At 34.0% G+C, this 20883-nt stretch overlaps 2 protein-coding genes across 3 annotated transcripts in view; one reads left to right on the top strand and one right to left on the bottom strand.

The window, feature by feature from the left end:
• lilli (AF4/FMR2 family member lilliputian) overlaps positions 1-15131 on the top strand; it is a 284128-nt gene extending 268997 nt beyond the window's left edge. The window contains 6 exon segments of the mRNA XM_074183239.1: positions 1533-2718; positions 2777-2971; positions 6068-6136; positions 6192-6288; positions 6530-6845; positions 12569-15131. Coding sequence (XP_074039340.1) covers positions 1533-2718; positions 2777-2971; positions 6068-6136; positions 6192-6288; positions 6530-6845; positions 12569-12681 — 1976 coding nt within the window. The 3' untranslated portion in view covers positions 12682-15131.
• A 4988-nt stretch (positions 15132-20119) lies between these two features.
• Ndf (Nucleosome-destabilizing factor) overlaps positions 20120-20883 on the bottom strand; it is a 50625-nt gene continuing 49861 nt past the window's right edge. For both annotated transcript variants that reach the window (XM_074183238.1, XM_023158477.2), the window contains exon 10: positions 20120-20447. In XM_074183238.1, coding sequence (XP_074039339.1) covers positions 20388-20447 — 60 coding nt within the window. In that variant the 3' untranslated portion in view covers positions 20120-20387. The remainder of the gene's footprint in view (positions 20448-20883) is intronic.

Consider the following 20883-nt stretch of genomic DNA (forward strand, 5'->3'; position numbering starts at 1 on the left):
CTAAAACTGTGTTTTTCAGAATTGTCTTACAATTTTAATAATAAAAAAATTAGGTTGTTAATTAATGATATCAAAGAAACTTTCCACACCCATAGTACCATAACTTCTTATTTTTTATTTAGATTAGATTTTTAGGTTGGGTTTCAGAGCACAGCTTCTTTGTTACAAAACAAGGCAGTGCACACTCTGTCTTTTGCCATTATATTCCTTTAATGACTAATAAAAACATTCATAAAAATTATTATGAACAGTTGCAGATCTTAGTAGGAATTAGATCTTCAATTTGTTGTAGTCTAACAAAGTTTTGAGTCACCACACTTGTTCTTTTTGTTTTCAAAGTCGACCATCATATTACTGTTCCTCTTTCTCGATATTGTTACTTCATTTTCGTTCAATTTAGATATCATATTGATAATCTTTTGTGTCGGTCCATCTCAGTTAGAAATCATGTCATTAAGTCAAGTGAAATGGTCAGAAATGAAAGGAAAGTTTCCTTGGGTTGGTCAAATGTTCACTTATAAATTGGTTTATAATTGGTTGAGATCATTTTTCAATACTCAAATGTGCCTTGATGGATATACTGATGAATTCAAAACGACTGAGAGAGTTCATTTGGGAGACAACGGGCCGTTCACTTTTCAAACTATGGAGGCTAGTGCTCAGAAATATCACAAAGAGCCATCTATACTTTATTAAATAACCAAAGTGGCATCGTAGAAACATCCAGAAGTTGTTTCACTCAACAACTTCAAATTTGTTGTATAAGGTGTATACAATGTTGAGCATCACCAGGGAAAATCTTTTCCTCTTTCAACCATTCTTTCATGGATAGTGTTCCTCTGAGATTTCACCATCCTCCAGCTCGATTTACAGAATGACAAGTAGAACTATGAGGGCCCACAACTATGCCTTTGATGTGCAGACCTGCCAAAGACTAATTTTCGTTTGTTTTTACAAGTCAAACTCTTTACTTTAACTCTATCTCTACTCCAATCTTCATTCCGACTCATATTGTGTTCAGTTCAGACTACTGGTGTTCCTTTTGCGGGAATCAAGCATGCAAAAGAAGTAAACTGAGTACTGGATCACAAAGGAATTAATTAAATACCAAGGTTTCAATCAAATAAGATTTTTCCAGAAAAAAAAGTTGTTTGACATACTTGAAAGAAGCCAATAACAAGTTTTTTTATAAAAGGTATCCTTGGAGGGATAATACCTAGTTCTCTTGGACTTCAAGAATCTCCCCAAGACGCTAGTTGAATTAGGGTTATGTACAAAGGACTCAGTAGGTTGTGGTACTGTTAGAGTGGTAAATCTTTTCAAATCCCTTTATCGTGGTGATCTTTCCAGATTTATATGGATAAGAGAATTCAGTTTGGTGACTGTTAATCACTAGAAATGAGGTTCATCATATGCTTCTCCCAGAAAATAATTTCAATTCCTCAAAAGTAGAGTTATGAATTGAAATGAAGATGGATTTATATGTCTCAAATATTGAATATCGTATTTGAGTTTATTTTTAATTGTTGCAGGTAAAGCTGGTGTCAATGTCATCATAGTGGATGGAACCTATGAAAGGGGAAGCTCCTCTGTGGAAGACGAGGCTATGCCAACTGCAACTTCAGCACCAGTTCCAATAAAAGAAGTTAAAAAGACCAGTCCTGCTTTAGTTACTTGTTCTGCATCACCTGAATCTTGTCCACCAGCACCAGGAGGGCACTCAGAAAGAAAAAGGACGAGATCTGGGATGGAGAGTTGTCCGGGATCACCTGTTAGTTGTCCTCCATCATCAGAAAATTACAAGGAGCGGTTGACTGAGTGCAAGAGTCCAGAACCTGCTAGAAGTAGACCAACATCACCGGAAAAGCACAATGAACCGAGCACTAAAAGGAAATCTTCCGGACGTGGCAGTCGTCATGCCACGCCTGTGAAGCGGCCTTCGTCACCCATTGAACGGTCCGAACCAATCAAACCAATAAAGACTGAAATTAACGATAATAATCACAATTCAGATAAATTTAAACTTCAGATTAATCTTGACATGGGTAAATTGAAAGTGAAAAGTATACCGGTTCTTAGAAAACATATTGAAGCTACCCGACCATATTTACTTGACACCAAACAGAAGGTAAAGGTGAAAAGTGAGAAAAGCAGTGGAGGTGACGCCAAACCCAAAGCGGCAGTAGAAAAAAGCTCTAGTGATATAAAATCAAAATCCCAACCTGAGAACCAAGATGACCGTAAGCACAAGTCAAAGAGGAAAAGGAGAAATAGCTCAAGCTCCATTTCCTCTCTATCAACTGTGAGCAGTAGCTTGTCTCACAGATCGACCGTGAGCAGTAGCTTATCTCATAGATCAACTGTGAGCAGTAGCTTATCTCACAGCAGCAAATCACACAGCAGCAAATCTCACAGCAGCAAAAAAAGAGAGCATCATAGCAGCAGCAGCAAGAAAAGGGAGCATCACAGCAAAGAAAAGCAGAAAGATACTCCAAAACTCAAAAAGCTAAAAAGTGATACTGAACATGTACAAAGATCTCATAGCGGTGAAAATCTCAATTTAACCAATGCTCCACCAACGAATCACGAGCGGGAGGCAAACAAAACTGTAACAGTCCCTCCCAGTGATCCTCCTCCCACTTCCAGCCGGCCAAGTTCCGGTAGAGAGTATCATTCATACTTTGAGCCCCCCTACCAACCATCAGAATATGAAGAAAGGTAAATTTGATGTTATCCGTTATCGTAACTAGTCAGTTGTTAACCAATATATTTACAGGGATCAGAACCAGTACCTGAGTGACGCAAAAAGGTTGAAACGCTTGGCAGATAAAGAGACTGACACCATAAAACAGATCATGTTGTACCTGGAAGCCGTACTGTTCTTTTTGTTGACCGGCAATGCTATGGAACATGAACGAGTTACCGAAAAAGCTGCCTTCACCATGTATAAAGATACACTCTCCTTAATAAAGTGAGTTATTTTCATGTAACTATTAGGTAACATTCCATTCTGAAGAGTTTTGTTTACCGAAACATTTTTTTTTCTTTGGGTACTGGAGATAGTCCAAAAAAAAAATTCACAACGAGTCGTTTTACTGCATAAACTCAAAGTTTATGGATTTAGAGATGCTGTACTGTCCTGGTTCAGTTCGTACTTATCTGAACGTCGCTCTATTGTGTCATTGAAGGGGTTCAAGTCCCAAGAGCTAGTAATTGAGTGTGGTGTGCTACAAGGGTCAGTTTTGGGCCTGATTCTCTCTTACATATTAACGACCTGACCTACATTGATAACAGTGGTCAAATTACTATTTTCACACAAAAACTACCATTATTTTTCAGAGGACATGTCTGATAACAATAAAATTGAAGGACATGTCTGACAACAATAAAATTTAATGTGACCTACATTTTCAATAATAGCACATTTATTAGTGAGGTTTATGGAGTAATCCACAGATTCAGTTGAGTTAGCATTTTTATGATTCCTTTTTCCATATATCTCTGGTGGTTAAATAGTTATGTATATTGGTTTCTCACAAATAGTTATTTCCATTCTGTGATTTCTATTTATTTCATCAATTTTATTGGGGGTCTCATAAATGGCCCAAAATAGAAGATTTCCAATCTCTACAAAAGGACATTTTTCAACCTAACAAAGGAATAATTTTTTTCAATAGGAGACTTTCTTTTGCACATTGTTCTGATGATCATTGGAAAAATAATCCTATGAAAATAGTCAATCACTTCTGATCATTTTTGATAATAAATATGAAATCGATTATACAGTGTGGTCCATTTTTAATGGAAACACCCCCCTAAAATTTGAAGTTGTAAATCGATTTTAATATATTTTTTTCAATGTCAAGTACTAAAAGGTCTACCTTGGGACAAAATTTGAAATGTAAGTTTCAGGGCATACTACGATATTTTTTCTTAGTCGAAAATCGGGATTTTTTATTAGCGATTTTTTTATTGAAAAAATCACCACGCTACTGAATTCAGAGTGCCTCTAAATAGGTGTGACCAAAATTTCATGAAAAAATATTCATTATTAACAAAGTTATGACAACTCAAAAATTCGAAAACTCACACAGCTAACAGTCACAATATATCATTTTTTTATGATTTCAACAATAAAGTGCCGCCAGATAAAAAAAAAAACAAATAGCGTAAATATTTTTAATGAAAATAACGGAATTACATTCACACAATTCAACTAACAAAGAAGCAAAAAATTTTAATAAACGTGACTAATAACTGATTATTGAAATGTTTCGATTCTGTGCAACAATTAATTCTAACTCATATTCTAGTAGCCTCTACTAATCCACCACGTATTTCGATACATGTGTCGTAGCGCTTACGAATGTTTCTGATTGAGTTCCTTAGTTCTTGAGGGCTAATATCTGCACATATCTGTCGAATTCTTGCACAAAGGTCATTTCTATCTCTTGAGCGGTTTTTATAAACCTTTTGTGTGAGAAGTCCCCAGAGAAAAAAGTCCAAAACTGTGAGGTCTGGATATCTGGGTGGCCACTCTATAAACGGACTACCACGGCCTATCCATCGGTTTGGAAAATGTTCGTTAAGCCATTGCCTCACAGCTCTGGCATAATGAACTGAACACCCATCTAACTGGACAATTAAATTTGATCGTTCATTGATTGGCAACTCGTGAATAGCATCCCAAAACTCTGTGTTTGAAAATTCTAGAAGCGCATTAATGTTTTCCTCAAAAAAGAAAGTACCTATATCCGCTGCCCAATAGCGACAATTCTATGATGACACTACTCCATTTGTAGTGAAAGTGGCTTCGTCGGCATATAAAATATTTTTTAGGAAATTTCTATTGTTTAAATATTCCCCTTGGGCCCATAAACAATATTCCAGGCGTCTTGCTTCGCCGCCTTCTTGAAGTGTGTGTAAAAATTTTGGCTTGAAAGGTTTAATATTCTTCACCTTGAGACATCTCCAAATAGTTTCTCGTGAAATATTCAAATCTAAAGTGGCATTCCTTATACTGGCATTAGGATTATTTGCGAAATAATCTAAAATAATTTGATTATTCCTGCCATTCCTGTTTCGTCTTTGTACAGGATTACTTTTCAACATCATTTTTGATACTGCACCAGTTTCATTGAATAATTTATTTATTTTATTTACCGTACCGCAGCTAATACGAGGACGATCTGGATGTCTCTCATTAAATACTCTACAAACCTCTCTAGCACGTCTAACGTCATCTCCCGAAAGGCGTACAATTTCAATTTTCTCTCTTACGCTCAATCTTGCAGCCATGACACAAAATAATTCGAAGAACTGTAAGGTGAATATTGTTGACAATAGTACACTCCAATCTTTCACAAGTGTCAAACTGTAATATCATTTCCATGGCAACTAAGATTTAAATTGAAATATTGGGTCTTAGTTTTAGTTAATTTTCGTGAAAACTTGAATGTAATTCCGTAATATGTACGCTATTTGTTTTTTTTTCATCTGGCGGCACTTTATTGTTGAAATCATAAAAAAAATATTCTCATGGCTATATCTGTTGATATACGGTGTTTTTGTTAGCTGTGAGTTTTCGAATTTTTGAGTTGGCATAACTTTGTTAATAATGAATATTTTTTCATGAAATTTTGGTCACACCTGTTTAAGAGGCACTCTGAATCCAATGGCGTAGCGATTTTTTCAATAAAAAAATCGCTAATAAAAAATACCGATTTTCGACTAAGAAAAAATATCGTAGTATGCCCTGAAACTTTAATAAACATTTCAAATTTTGTCCCAAGGTAGACCTTTTAGTACTTGACATTTCAAAACAAAATTATTAAAATCGGTTTACAACTTCAAATTTTAGGGGGGTGTTCCATTAAAAATGGGTCACACTGTATGTTTGAAATATATGTTGAAATATGTTTTTCCGTTAACCAGCTGGCGTCCCCTACGAACGACAACTCTCCAAAGTCGACACTTGTGCAAGCTAAGGACTAACGGGGTCTTACATTTTAACGCGTGATTCCTAACAGTGAAAATGATTTATTTTCATATATCTTTTTTCTTTCAGATATATTTCATCAAACTTCAGGAATCAAGTAAACATGTCTCCAGTGCACAATAAACTTGCCGTTTTATGGTAATTCACTTGTAGAAAAGTTCATATTACTTTTATTGATTGATTTTTGTTTCAGTTATCGGTGCCAAGCTCTCCTATTCTATAAACTATTCAAGATGAAAAAACAAGAATCAAAAGACATCCAGAAGACCATCAGTGAATATTGTAGTAAGGTAAGAAAAATTATTTCAATAGATATTAGCTATTTTGTAGCCAAAACGTTTGCCAGATCTCAGCCAAAAAACCTGGAAAATAGCTTGAAAAAATTTGTTACAGTTACTTCCTCGTAATATATTTTCTAATGTATGTTTGAGAAATTACATGGCTAAAAAATCCAAGTTTTTCTGTGATGCTCTTCTATTGTTTTGACTTTGTAACCTAACAAAGACCTTATTTGAACTTTTTAATTTTCAGAATCAAGGTGCTATCGTTCCTCAAGACCCGCAAAACCACCAGCAGGGTCAGGGTACTCCATCCCCTCTATCTCCGACCCCTTCCCCAGCGGGTTCGGTCGGTTCAGTGGGTAGTCAATCGTCAGGTTACAACAGCGGTGAATTGGCAACTCGCGGCAACGTGCCAATCACTACACAAGCTCAAAACGCCGGGTTGTGGGTACCGCTCTCTGTATATAACGCCATGTTCAAACAGAATCAACAATTTACATATCTCCTTTCTTATCAAGATCTTTGGGATATGGCGGACACTCTTGTAGTGAAGGGAAAACATACAGGTAAGTTATGTGACACGATTGGCCGATTCTTGATCAAAATATTCACGTAATACTTCAGTTTACAAAACCCCACCACGTGTTTTGCTACAGAATAACTGCCTCGGGCGTGTTCATAGTCAATGTTGATGAAGATATAGTTATAAGCATCAATGAATAGGGTTTTTTTTCATTACGAATTGTTTCTTACTGTTGAACTATTTCAAATTGAATATTGTATCGGTTTTGTGAAATGTAAACTTTGCCTTGTTGGCAGTTTGAGCTGATATCTTGGCTTACAGATACCCAAGACACCAGAGCCGTCAGACCTAAAGTAGTCGATGTCGTTGACACTAAAAAATTGAAATCAAGTACATAGACAGATAACACTTTTTGTTCTTCTTCTTGTATTTAGTGAGCAGTTAATTTTTTTTAATATTAGCAAATAGTTGAAGTATATTAGTAGAGTCAGTAACAATATTTACATTATTGAACTTTCACGAAGTTTCAATTGAAAAGAAATTTTTCACGTTTAGTCAGTGGCCATACTTTAAGACTGGCTATAAATCAAATCATCTAAAAGAACAATTCGTTCAGTCCAGCGTCAACACCCTACACAGTAGGTTAATGGACTGACACCTATCAGAAAACAACTACTCCTCTGGCTAATACCACGAAGGGCGTTGGATTATATCCGACAGGTGTCGAATTGTTCTTTTAGATGATTTGATTTATAGCCAGTCTTCAAGTATGCCCACTGACTAAACGTGAAAGATTTCTTTCCTTTTACTAGGAATTGGGCAAATTTCGGATATGCATTTCGTTACCTCATTCACAGACAGATGGGGCGACGACAAACCTGTTGTTTGATGTAGTCTTCAGCTTTGTTCGAGGAATGATACTCTGACGGAATTCGATTTTCAATTATCGGAAGTCATCGACTTTATGTTGATGATATACACTACCTTGCACTGACGAGTGGCCAAACAGCCCGAAACCGGTCTGCAAGTGTGTTCCAAAAATTGAAAATCTATTTAGGCAGTTGTATCGCCAACAGCATATGCAGGAATAACTTCTGTGAAGAATCCTGCACTGACACCTGTCGGATATAATCCAACGCCCTTCGTGGTATTAGCCAGGGGAGTAGTTGTTTTCTGATAGGTGTCAGTCCATTAACCTACTGTGTAGGGTGTTGAGACTGGCCTGAACGAATTGTTATTTTAGATGATTTGAAAAGAAATTCTCAGACAAATCTAGTTTTGGCGTCCAACGTGGAGCTACTACTTCAATCCCTATCTTGAAAGTTGATCCAGAAGAAAAGTAGTAATTACAAGACCAAGAACTACTTTCATGAAAATATGCCTTGTATTCCAAAAAATAATTATAAGGATCTGTATTACAGAAATGTGATAATAGTAAATGCTTATTTAATTTCATAAATGAATCTACCATTAGTAAATGAAGTGAAATTTGACAAAAGGCATGAAAACATATGGTTATTTATTGATTCATTCATTTATTATTTTCATAATCCAAAAATTATAATAAGGATGATAATAAAAATGTTTATACTCTGCAAAAATAGATATACTTTCATTAAAGAGGTTTAAAGATCTTCAGTCTTGTTAAATATAGTAAAATATTAAATTGAAAGGAGAAATCTATTTTTGATGTTTCCCTAATTTTTTTGTTCAAACATGGAGAAGAAAAAAGCCATAACCTTTTGTTCCCAATAAAGTAAAATATTAGTGATGAACACATATGGATATGAACAGAGAACAACTACAATCTATGAATAGGAAATATAATGATGAATTGGTTAACAATGCACGCAACAAGTCTAAAGCAACCTGGAGAATTATTAATGACCTACAAAAGAAACAATCCAATAAACATGAACTGATTTTAGTTGAAAACAGTATACAATATACGGGCAAACTATTAGAGGAAAAAATTCAATGCTCACTTTACAAAGCCGCTATCGGAAAATTTCTCAATAGATACCGGATTTCTTGAGGATAACATCCCACTCAATTCCTCCGCTTTTTTATGTCTCCCATCATAATAATTTTGACTAATAATTTAGGCGAAATCATATTTAATGCAAAACCTAGACGTGACAGAATGAAGAAATCTGGCATATATAGAATAGAATGTAGTGAATGCTCTGCAGGCCAGACCGGTAGAAATTTCGAAGTAAGACTCCTTGTACATGTCGGTTTAGACAAAAAATCTTCTTTAGACAAAAAATCTTCTATGTACGAACATCTACAAGAAACAAACCACAAAATAAGTAAGGAAAACCTCAAAATCTTACATACATGTAGTAAAGGAAGGAAAATGAATTTGTTGCAAGCCATGGAAATCAATAAATCAATTAAGAACTCAAAATATAGAACCCTTAACGAACAAACAGATTTGTGTAGGTCTTCACTTTTGAATTTATAAAGATGACAACGCAATTAATCACAGTTTGAAGTTTATGTAGTTGGTATCAATGAATGTAGGTATACAGGGCGATTCAAAAGTACTTTGACAAACTTCAGGAGGTGATTCCTCACAATATTCTGATATGAATTGTCCAAATAAATAAATGTCCGGAAACGCTTCGTTTCCAAGATACAGGATGTTGAAGTTTTATTTTTATTTTCGTTTTTTTTTCAAATAACTTTTGAAATACTGAACTTAATTAAACCAAACTTAGTAATAGGAGATTTTTGAGGTGTCGAATTCGAACCTGATGTTCTTATTATTTTTACTCGTAGGGGGCGCCACCTACACGTCTTTTTTTTTTAAGATTCATAACTTTTTTGGGCGTACCTCTAGCACATTTTTCAGTAAAAAAATCGATTCCTCTATCATATAATAAGCTACCCTTGTTACTAGTCGCTGTAAGCAACCGTTTTCTAAATATTTGGACTTGAAAACTTCAAGTCGATTATTTGATAATCGATGCAGGCTGAAGTTATTACGAATATTTTGCTTTTTTCACAAGAATGCTTTGGAAATGAATTTGACGTTTTACTCGTTTGAAGAGGTCATTACTGTTAGGTACGTTCCTTTATGACATCCTTAAGCGAAATAGTTATTTTTGTATCAAGGGTGCATAATCAGTATTTGTTTTAATAAAATTTGTAAGAAATGTCAACATTTTATTTCAGGAAATTTTGAATATGTAGAATAAACTAAAATAAACGAAACTAAATTGTATTTAAATAAATTGTTGGAAGTGTCCACCTTCAGCGAAGATACAGGCAGTCAGTCGTCTAGTCATTGAATCTCGTACCAGCTCAAAAATTATTGGTGTGTTTCTTATTGTTTCACAGGCGTCTACTATTCGGTTTCTTAGATCTTCCTCGTTCACTACTGGTGTCTTATAAACTAGTGACTTCAAATGTCCCCAAAAATAAAAATCTATCGGGTTTAGATCTGGGGACCTTGGTGCCCACGCCTGGTTAGGTTCTTCTACACCCCTACCGATCCATCGATTTGGATAGACTGTGTTAAGGAATTCCCTGGCTACAACGCTAAAATGGGCCGGAGCCCCATCATGCATAAACCACATGCGGATAGGAATTTCTAATGGGACATTCTGAAGTAGTCCCGGCAATTCATTTTCTAAAAAGTGTCTGTTAGTTGCGCCATTCAGTCGGAGCGGGAGAAAGAAAGGACCTATCAAGTAATTATCAATTATTGCCGCCCATACATTTACAGAAAATTGATACTGATAATGCCTTTCACTAACTGCGTGCGGATTTTCGAGAGCCTAAACATGGTTGTTATGAAAGTTTGTGATAGCATTTCGGGAGAAGTTTGCCTCGTCCGTGAAGAGTACATATCTTAAATATTGAGGATTTCCAGCCAATTTTCTCAAAAACCATTGACACATTAATGCGTTGGGGAAATTCTCGTGGCAAAAGAGCTTGTACCCTTTGAATATGGTATGGATAAAACTGTTGATCGTGGATAATTCTCCAAACTGTGGACTAAGTAGAATTGACAGCTTCAGCAATTACTCTTGTGCTTGTTTCTGGATTCTCCTCGAGAGCGTTCAAAACAGCTTCTTCCAATTCTGGGGTTCGGACTGCTCGTGGTCTTCCAATAATATCAGCTGCCCTCTTAAAGCTACCTGTTTCTGCCAAACGACAGTGGAGACTAGCAAATGTTGGAACTGAAGGCAGTACTCGATTAGGAAATCGCTCCTGGTAAATACGTCTTGCTTCGCGCGCATTGCCATCCGCAAGGCCATAAACGAAATGCATATCGGCTAAATGAGCATTATTGTTTAAATAATCCATTTTTTCAAAATAAGTGTTTTCTACTTCTACTTACGGAAACTTCAACAAAACGTCTGTCACAAAATATATAATTACCAAAACTACTCACAAACGTCAAATTTATTTCCAAAGCATTCTTGTGAAAAATGCAAAATATTCGTAATAACTTCAACATGCATCGATTATCAAATAATCGACTTGAAGTTTTCAAGTCCAAATATTTAGAAAACGGTTGCTTACAGCGACTAGTAACAAGGGAAGCTTATTTACGTAGATATGATAGAGGAATCGATTTTTTCACTGAAAAATGTGTTAGTAGTACGCCCAAGAAAGTTATGAAAAGAAAAAGATGTGTAGGTGGCGCCCCCTACGAGTAAAAACAATAAGAACATCAGGTTCGAATTCGACACCTCAAAAACCTCCTATTACCAAGTTTCGATTAATTAAGTTCAGTATTTCAAAAGTTATTTGAAAAAAACGAAAATAAAAATAAAACATCAACATCCTGTATCTTGGAAACGAAGCGTTTACGGACATTTATTTATTTGGACAATTCATATTAGAATATTGTGAGGAATCACCTCCTGAAGTTTGTCAAAGTACTTTTGAATCACCCTGTATATCTTATTACCCTACTCTCGGATATATATATACTCCGTTATTTCTCTTAGGTCAGTAGTGTTAAAATACTTGAGAATGGTGTAAAATCCGAAACTTTGGTTGTATTAATATCAATACATTAAGCAAGTGGGAATTAGACAAAGTATTTTATTTCTATATCTATATCATTTTAATTGAAAATGAATTTCCACAAAATAAATAAGTCATCAATATCACAAATATGTATATACATTTTCTTTATATCATTTCTCTACTTGAATTTACTGACGTTATTAGCTTTTTTATTTGCATTATCACAATGTTGATTTGCAAACAAATTTGTGGAAATAAATAAATTATTATTATTATTATTATAAGAGTAGCATTACCATAATAACATAGAAGTTAAACTGTACATAATATTTAAATTGAAAAGGGTATATTTTTGAGAAACAATGTTTTTGGCTTTCTATAGATTTCAAAATACAGAAATATCTGAATGAGTCAAATTTGTATAGTTCCGCCAAATTACTAAGTATAAATGGCGCCCAGCATTCGAAACTTGTCTCATATGTTGATATAAAGGTTTTCAGATTGCGTAAGTCGCAGATCCCATTAAAAACCCGTCAAAAAGTTAACTGGATTATATTGCGAAAACCAAAAAAGTAAACATAAGGTTCCAAGTTGCAAATACATAACGAAACTACTTATTTTTTTTTGTGTCAACGGCATTGACTAGTCTGGTCCTTAGCTTCGTGTTCTGGGTAGGCAATGTTAATAGCTCCCCGAGCCACTTAGAGAGCATCATAGTTTTTCGCAGTTTCAGCTACCAAGAAATTCAAGTTGAGTTGAAACCGTTTTCTTTTGCAGATTTTTTCATCGAGCTGGACAGGCAGTGCAGGCCACTGACAATGCACAGTTCGCTCATCGACTTGGTACGGTACGTGAGGGAAGGCATAAATAGGTGTAAAAGGGACAGTTAGGAATAACTTCCATCTGCCTTGTACATAATGTGAAAAAATGTATGCCAAAGAAAGCACCAAGTCAATTCAATTGTCAATGGAATCGTCTCGGCACTCTTTAACATTTTATCCTATCTTAACGAAAGGGTTTCTGGGCGTGAAGCAGATTATTTCATCAGAGTGAAGGCGATGTAATACGTGACTGAGAAATGATATTGGTGATATGACACATCGAATTGGTGTTTCATTTTTGGTACTGCGGTATATTTGAAAATTAGACTTTTTGGATGAAATCCATTGAATTCAGTAAAAGAATTGATTCACTTCCCTGCTCTGACGGAATACTGATCATTCCACAGGAATTCTTACTTAGATTAGCTAATTGACTTATTTAATCTTTTACTTAGGGCAATTGGGCCATTTTAAAATGGTTAAATGAAAAGTTGGCCAATGAGTCGGCCCACCACAGAGGGTGCAGTACTATAATAATTAATATTTTTACATTATTAGTGAAATTCCAACGTACATAGTGTATATTTTTTTGTAAATACTGTATGCTAAAGTTATATATTTACAACATGCTATATTTGTACAACGCTGGAAAATATTCTAGGCCTAGTGAAACAAATTTCTACATCTCACTTGGTTGTGGATTGTGGATGTAGATTTATTGAAAAATTGTAGTCATTGTTATTTTTGCATATATATTCTAGGGATAAGTGTGCATATATTGTACCATGTATGTATATCATGTATATTTTATTAATTTTAATTTATTTCATTTTTATTGTAGGCGTTTTATTAAGGCCATTTGCAAAACGAAATAATATTGTGAAAAAATACTTTTTTACCTTATATTGTTGTGACATTATTTATAAATTTATGGTGGCAAAAAAATCTTAAAATGTTGAGTTTCTTCGAAAGAATTTTATGTAATTGTAATTGAAAGCTCTAGAACAGACGTTCGTTATGATTAAATCCTGACAATCAAATACAATCGAATTGAGTTCAATTGAAAACAAATACTCAGATGAAATTCTGATATCCATCCATAGCTATTATGTATTACTGCTGAAGCATTTTAAAGTTCTCCTTCTGTTGGGCGTTTTTTTACCCGCTGAAACTATTCCAACAAATGGAAAGTTGTGTATATCTATACACATTCACAGCATTTTGCAAATCTAAATTATAATGTATATTGCTGATAATTATCTATTTTAATAATCAAAAAAATATTTTGTTGACAATCAGCACATCTAATGAATCCTTGTGTAGTTCCCTTCTAAAGGTATACATGGACATTAATTGTTTATGTAGTGTGTCCTATTTCTAGGTAATGATTCCTGTCACTTTGTTGTTTCTGAAAACAAGAACATCTTGTAGATTGATTGCTCTCATATTGAAAATTCAAGATTTTTATGAGTGAAGCTCATATACACATATATACATGTGTATATATGTGTGTATGTATATATATATATATACATATGTGTATATGTATATATATATATATATATATATATATATATATATATATATATATATATACAAATACGCGCATATATGTGTATATATGTATATAAACTGTATATAAACCAAAAATTGATCCAGAAAAAATTCTCAGCAATCTCAAAATCAGCAAAGTTTCGTTTTCACACTCTATAAAGGACGCCTCATTGATTTTTTTTATCAATTATATCCATATGTTCCATTCAATTACACATATTTTTTGTTGAAATTAGTAATGATAACGAACTTCTGTATAATTGTACAGAGCAAAGTTTGGTTACAAATCCATTTATAGGGTGCCACAATTATCTGATGTGGCATAACTGTTGTTAAATTTATTTTCGAGTTTCTCACGAATATCCAGAGAAATGGGTAGGCTGGAAGGGACCAACGGAAGAATGTGTATACGATGATGACAAGATGTGGTTTGGAATCTGTAAATTTGATATATTTTGTAATCTCTCTAACTAGCCTGCATTCAGTTGATATTTTATTTGTTAATTTTGTTTGGAATTCGGTTGATTGTTGACTTCCTTGTGTTTATAATAACATTTATTCAATTGATTGTTCTTTTTTTTTGTAAATTATTACTGGCATTGCGAGTTGACCTTGCATTTCAGTTTATTATATTTTTATAAAATCCAAACATATCGACTGAAACAGATTGTTTTTTGTTTGAAATATATTAATTTATTTTATATTTATTTCGTTTTTTTGTTTTCTCCTCGAGTAATAAGTGTGTAACCAAACTGAGGTCTGTTTTGACAAAAAACTTATCTGACAGAAACTTTCATAGTAACTCCAAAGTAACTTAAAGTGACCTTGACTAGATCATAAATAATGAGAAAATACATCAGTACCTTGTACATATTTATACATAAAGTTTAAGATCAGTTATACTTTTGTGGTGATGTGTAACAAAAGGACCCAAACTTTTCTTTCAAATATATTATTACAGTAAACTTTGTTTCATTTTCCAAAATTTCAACCTGCTTCACCAACTATCCCTGTAACAGATGCTTGATTCTGATGTGAAAAAAATTGGAGACTGGTGAACATTCTTCGGAGAAATGAAGAAATCGTTAAAATTGAGGTTAGCATCATACTTCAGGAGACTTGAGATAAACTGTCGAGGTCAGTGATGTAACAGCCGGGTGAGCATTAGGAGGTTACGTGGTTATCCAAAAACAAATTACAATTGAATATTGAGAAAAGTTTGCTCTTCCAAGTTTTTTTCGAAAGAAATGTCTCAATTAGTAGACTTCAATTTATAAACCACGTGACCCGCATTATGGTGAAAGCAATAAAATGCCTTAGATTGACTATTTGGCATGGCAAACATATCTCTTCAAGTCTTGAGGTTAGTACTCTCAGTATTAGATTACAGGTCAATAATATGGTCCCTGTTTTATGACAATCACAAGGTTGCTGTTGAAAGAATACAAAATGAATTCTCAAGATTTCACTTGTGCTTGTAAGATCAATATACCTATTATTGATCTTGAATATACCAACATCTTAGAAATTTTTGATAGGAGAGAAACCTTTGATACAGTCTTCATATTCAAGCTACTGAATGGACAAATTATGGCAACTGAAATGTTAACGCAACGATACCGGAGACTAAACCCAATAACTAGAACTGAGACTATACCCCAAAAAAGTATTGAGTTTATGCACATAACCACAAATATTTTTCATTTTTTCCATTACAATAGGTGAAAATTTAAAATATTCACTTTGAAATCTCTATGGAGATGATATATGTCAACTTGGCGCATGCTCATTTTCATTTTAACCTAAACTCCTAATTATTAGTTGAATGTTGCCTAATTTTCTAAGTAATGTTTTCACTTGACAGTCTTATCCAAGTTTCCATCAAGACTCGCGTTGATTTGTTATTGTCGAACTCTTTGTTCTTAATCTTGGGAAATATGTTGCATAAACCCGCTATGAAACCGCTCTCCGTAACTGATGCATTACTCAAAACAGAAATAAAAGGGTCGCAAATATTCTTCAAAGGCATTTCCTATCCTCGGTAAAATGACACCGTTACCCCCACTGCACATTCTCCAAACTTGAAGCCGAACTTCATTATACTTTCTCGATAATGCAGAAATTTCAGATTTTTTTATAGATTAATTATGAAAATTTAAGTAGAATAAAACAGAAGTGTTGAAAAATCAGTAAAATATGTCTACAATTGAGAAAGTAATGCGGCTCTAAAGTTGCACTTGCAATTATAAATTCGTTTTATACGACGCTCCAGCGTGTGACGTCACTGAACGCAAACGACATAGCTCGTATATTATGCTTATGCTCGTCTAGAGTTCAGACGTTAACGACCAAAGCCGTACAGTCTGAACCACTGAGTTATGTTCTAAACCTATAAATCAGTGTTACTTTTGAACCTACCCGGTTTCTAATTTACCTTTATCGCACTTTCTGAAGACGTTTCAGTCTTTCAATTTCATAATTATTGAAGAAAAAATCTATATATTCTGTGACATAGGCTCTGTCACACAAAATCTTACACAAGAAACACCATCCGGCGGAAGTTTGTTTCGAGGGTCGTTTCTGTGGCCTATATTCTGTGTTGGTGATGTTCAGTCACTTTCGGCGGTAAATTCAAATTATTTTAAACTTTTCGGATATATTATTTAATTTCGACTGAGAAATTATCACGATGTCGAGTCGGCATAGGTAAATATGTTATTCAAACCAGCTTCATTTTATTATTTTCACGTTCACTAACAACTCGACAAGTTTTTTTAGTTGATAATAATCCTCTTCAAGGTTGTCGTCTGTCAGAAATGTTCATGGTTTCTGTTCTGTCCTCTTTTGTTACGTATTCTGTAGTTGTGGTCAAAGAACAGAGAATTTTGTTACGTGACGGTTTTGTGATGCTTATTTATTTGTTTATCCGATTTGTGATCAACATATTTGCTTTTCGATTATTTGCAGAATGAAAAAGTCAATGTTAATTTTCCATTTCACGAGTTAGAGATATCGTACAGAACATATTATGTTCCAGTTATCCGCCTCCAAAAAAGCGGCTCATGAATCTATCCTCATTTTCCGCAATGTAATGTTTATCTTTTTTCATCAAATGTCACTTTTTCGTACAGAATTATGTTACCAAATTTGTTCTATTAGGAACAACACTGCTGTAAATTCATTGGTGGGCAGTTACTAGCTCTGCTAGTGTTTTGTTTATTTCACGATGGCGGATACTAAAAAAATCATCTACAAATATTTTATTGTGCAATGATACTTTGTTCAGGTGAACATATCCAATAGCTACATCTCGGTAAAAAGCTTGGCTAAAAATATCAATACATTCAATATCAATAAATTGATGGATGTAGCCGTTATTGCGTGGTAGGAAATCACAATGAAGAAAAGAGAATTGAAATTTTCTATGTTTTTTACCACTCTTATTTGTAACTAACGTTACTGCAGTTTCGTCCTATAAAGACATTTTCAAACTTATACATTAATATAATAATGCAGTAACGTTAGTTGCAAATAAAAGTGGTTAGTCATAAAAAGTTTCAATTTTCTTTTCTACATTTGATATCATTGCCGTCAACCCTACACAGTAGAAATTGACGTAAAGATTGTAAACATGACTAATACTTAACTATAAATGTTTTTAAAACGATTTTCAATCATACTCTTCGTTATTCAGGTACTTACCTGATAAGTTCATCTCGTTTGTCAGCACTAACATTGGAGTGATTTGAAAAAAAACCATCACTACGCACTGTAGAATGTATCGATTCTACGCAAATTATCACTTTGTCCTTTTATTGAGCCTTCTCCCATTGTGATGAAATGAAAACTACACTACTTATAAATAACAAATAAAAAGATGTTATAAACAGCGCAAGAGACACGGTGCCACTATTAGGTTTTCATGATGCAACTATTTCGGTTGCGTCCAATGACGTTGCAGTCAATTGTTCCGTGCTAACATGCCTACTTAAATTACAATAATCCATTTCTGTCATTTATTGATGGAACTCAAAAATTCTTTCGTTAATTTCTTAGTTTCCATTTATATTTCATTTCAATTGAGTTAAATATAGTATCAACAACAAAATGAAAGTTCCCCCATTCTAGAAACCCAAATTTATCGGACCCGATACATAGTCGATTTATTCAAATGTTCTCAAAGTTTGACAGCTGACACAACAGCACCAGAGACGGCTCGTAACGGGTTAAACGTCGCTTACATTACCTACAACCAAAATTGATTGTAACCAGAGGGTTTGAAATATATAAATAAAACATTCCATTTCAAGTCATTTGATGATTTTTGTTACGAGCGCTTTTAATTTTTGATCATGAGTGAGAAAAATCATAACCTGATCATTTTGAATAAAATTTAATTAAAAGATTTACAATAATAACAATTCGTGAGTAATGCTTTTTTTAAATCAGAAATATAAATTTGCTGAATATATTTTCACGATATATTTTGAGATTGCAGTAGTAGAAGGAGAATATCGTTATCAGCTATTATCAAGAAAAAAAAATTAAAAATGTAAGATTACAGTTTTTTCAAGTATTCAAGCCTAGCTTTTTCGGTCTACGAGAGGACCCCCGACCCCCTTTTTACCCCTTAGAGGTAGAATTATAAAAAAATATGTACAGGAACTTAGAAACCGATGTATCTTAGTCTTCATAGATATATAGATTGATATATAGAATTGATGTAATATGATCTGTGTAGGATGTACCTTAGTTATATAAAAGTATAGTGGATGCTCTAGGTAATTATGATCATAGAAGTACCTGAGTAGGTAGTTCTAACTTGTAATTACGTGGGGCATATGAAAATTAGAGGAAGGAATTACCTTTCAGTATGTTATTCGCTACGATAAAGCTAGTGTGATAGCGACATGTCGTGATAAATCTTGAAAATAAAGTTCCTGAAGATCGATTCGTAAGGTGCTGTTTATGAAATTACTATGGATCTTCATAAATCAGAAAAAAACCAGGTATAGGTGTCCTCAAGTACCAAAGTGCAATCAGAGGTTCTAGCTCCCTTTTCTATCTCTTAAGGGTTGATTTTTGCCAAACCATGAAGGTTGTAAACTGGCTGTCTATCTGGTGGAGGACAAGATAATCCACAGGATGGTAGCAGTATGCAAGAATAAAATTTATTTCTGAAGAAATTTTCGCAAAGTTCCAATTCCAAGGGTGCGCGCATGACCAGAAGAATACTGCACAAATATTAATGTAACTGTAGTCAAATTCTTGAAAACCATAGTTGCCACTGAATTATACATTTCTCATAATGGTTGTCTCTCCTTGAAAATCGTACGTTTTGGAGTTAGGATGTCTACAAATTTCAGTGCCGATATATTTCTTTTTATTTCTGACTAAGAAATTTTAAATTGAAAATGGACTGACCCGTTACTTGTGAGTAGGTGCATGGACGTGTTTTTCGTCTTCACGATAACACCCCTGCATGGCTAACCGATATGCCGACATCGTCAGCAACTTTTCTAATAGTAATTCGGATGATTCTCCATAACAATTTTCTTCACTTTCTCGAAATTTTAATCGGTTGTTGAAGTGCTGGGGCTTCCAGGGTGAACGTGGTTATTCACATCTTCTGTGAAAAGCTTATATATATATACCACTTGTGAATATGTTTTTGACTCAGAGTAGATTTACCGTATGCATTTCAAGTGTTTTAAGCGCCCATTTCCGTTTTTTTACACAAAATTGTATGTAAAATTTTCAATCCATTTTTTTCATGACAGAAAATCGCCGAATACGCAAAACCCAAAGCCCGCGAAATTTAAACATCATCTTAATTTTTTGAACAAACCTCGTACATAACAAGTATTTTTTCGAAATCGGCGGGTGCAGCCTATACGAAATTTTACCAAAAATTATCTAAAAGGCTAATGTATGGAATCCCTAGATACAAAGGTGAATGAAAACAATCTTTATTTTGAAAACCAAAAAATACAATGTTAAATCTTAAACTATTATTTCAATACAAATACATTTTATACCTATAGCTGAATAGGCACGTTATATACCTCTTACTTTTATACTACAGTCAAATGAAGGTACGCACATATTGATAAACAATGAAAATCTGCTTAAAAGTAAAGGATAATAATAAAATTAAAATAAAGTTTGTATTTTAAAAAGACTTGAAATTTCAAATTATGAATATACTGATAGGGTTATTTTCACCATTGCTGGGGAGGGAGATTCACAATACAATGGCTCCCAATCATTTGTAATGTGACCTGTGAACAATTCGACAGATTATAGTTAAAATTAATAAATAAATAAAATTTCTCTCGGCTGTAACATTTGAGGATTAATAATTGAAATATTCTTCAAAGGAATTGTATCTTTTATGGTTTGGTATCTACCGAAATTTCAGTTTTCGCCAGTTCAAAACATGGAAAAATTTTACGAAAACCAAAAGAGAGCCTGCAATGTGATTGAAAAATATTCCAATCTAGTTCAAAGAAAAGGACATTCAAGCAACAGTTGATGAACGGCGATAGAAAGAGAGAAAAAGCCTACAAAATCTGCGGAATCCAACATTCAACGTACAATCCCAGAAACAAATCAGTTGGTTTGTACAATACACATGAAATAACGTTTAAGCCAGCTACATAACACTCATTTACAGCTTTTGAAGAACATGAATGGAGAACTGAATGCCATTTACGA

Source organism: Leptinotarsa decemlineata, unplaced genomic scaffold, assembly GCF_025532065.1.
Source record: "Leptinotarsa decemlineata unplaced genomic scaffold, Ldec_3_MD MMD2_tig00026336_RagTag_RagTag, whole genome shotgun sequence".
NCBI classification, from domain to species: Eukaryota; Metazoa; Arthropoda; class Insecta; order Coleoptera; family Chrysomelidae; genus Leptinotarsa; species Leptinotarsa decemlineata.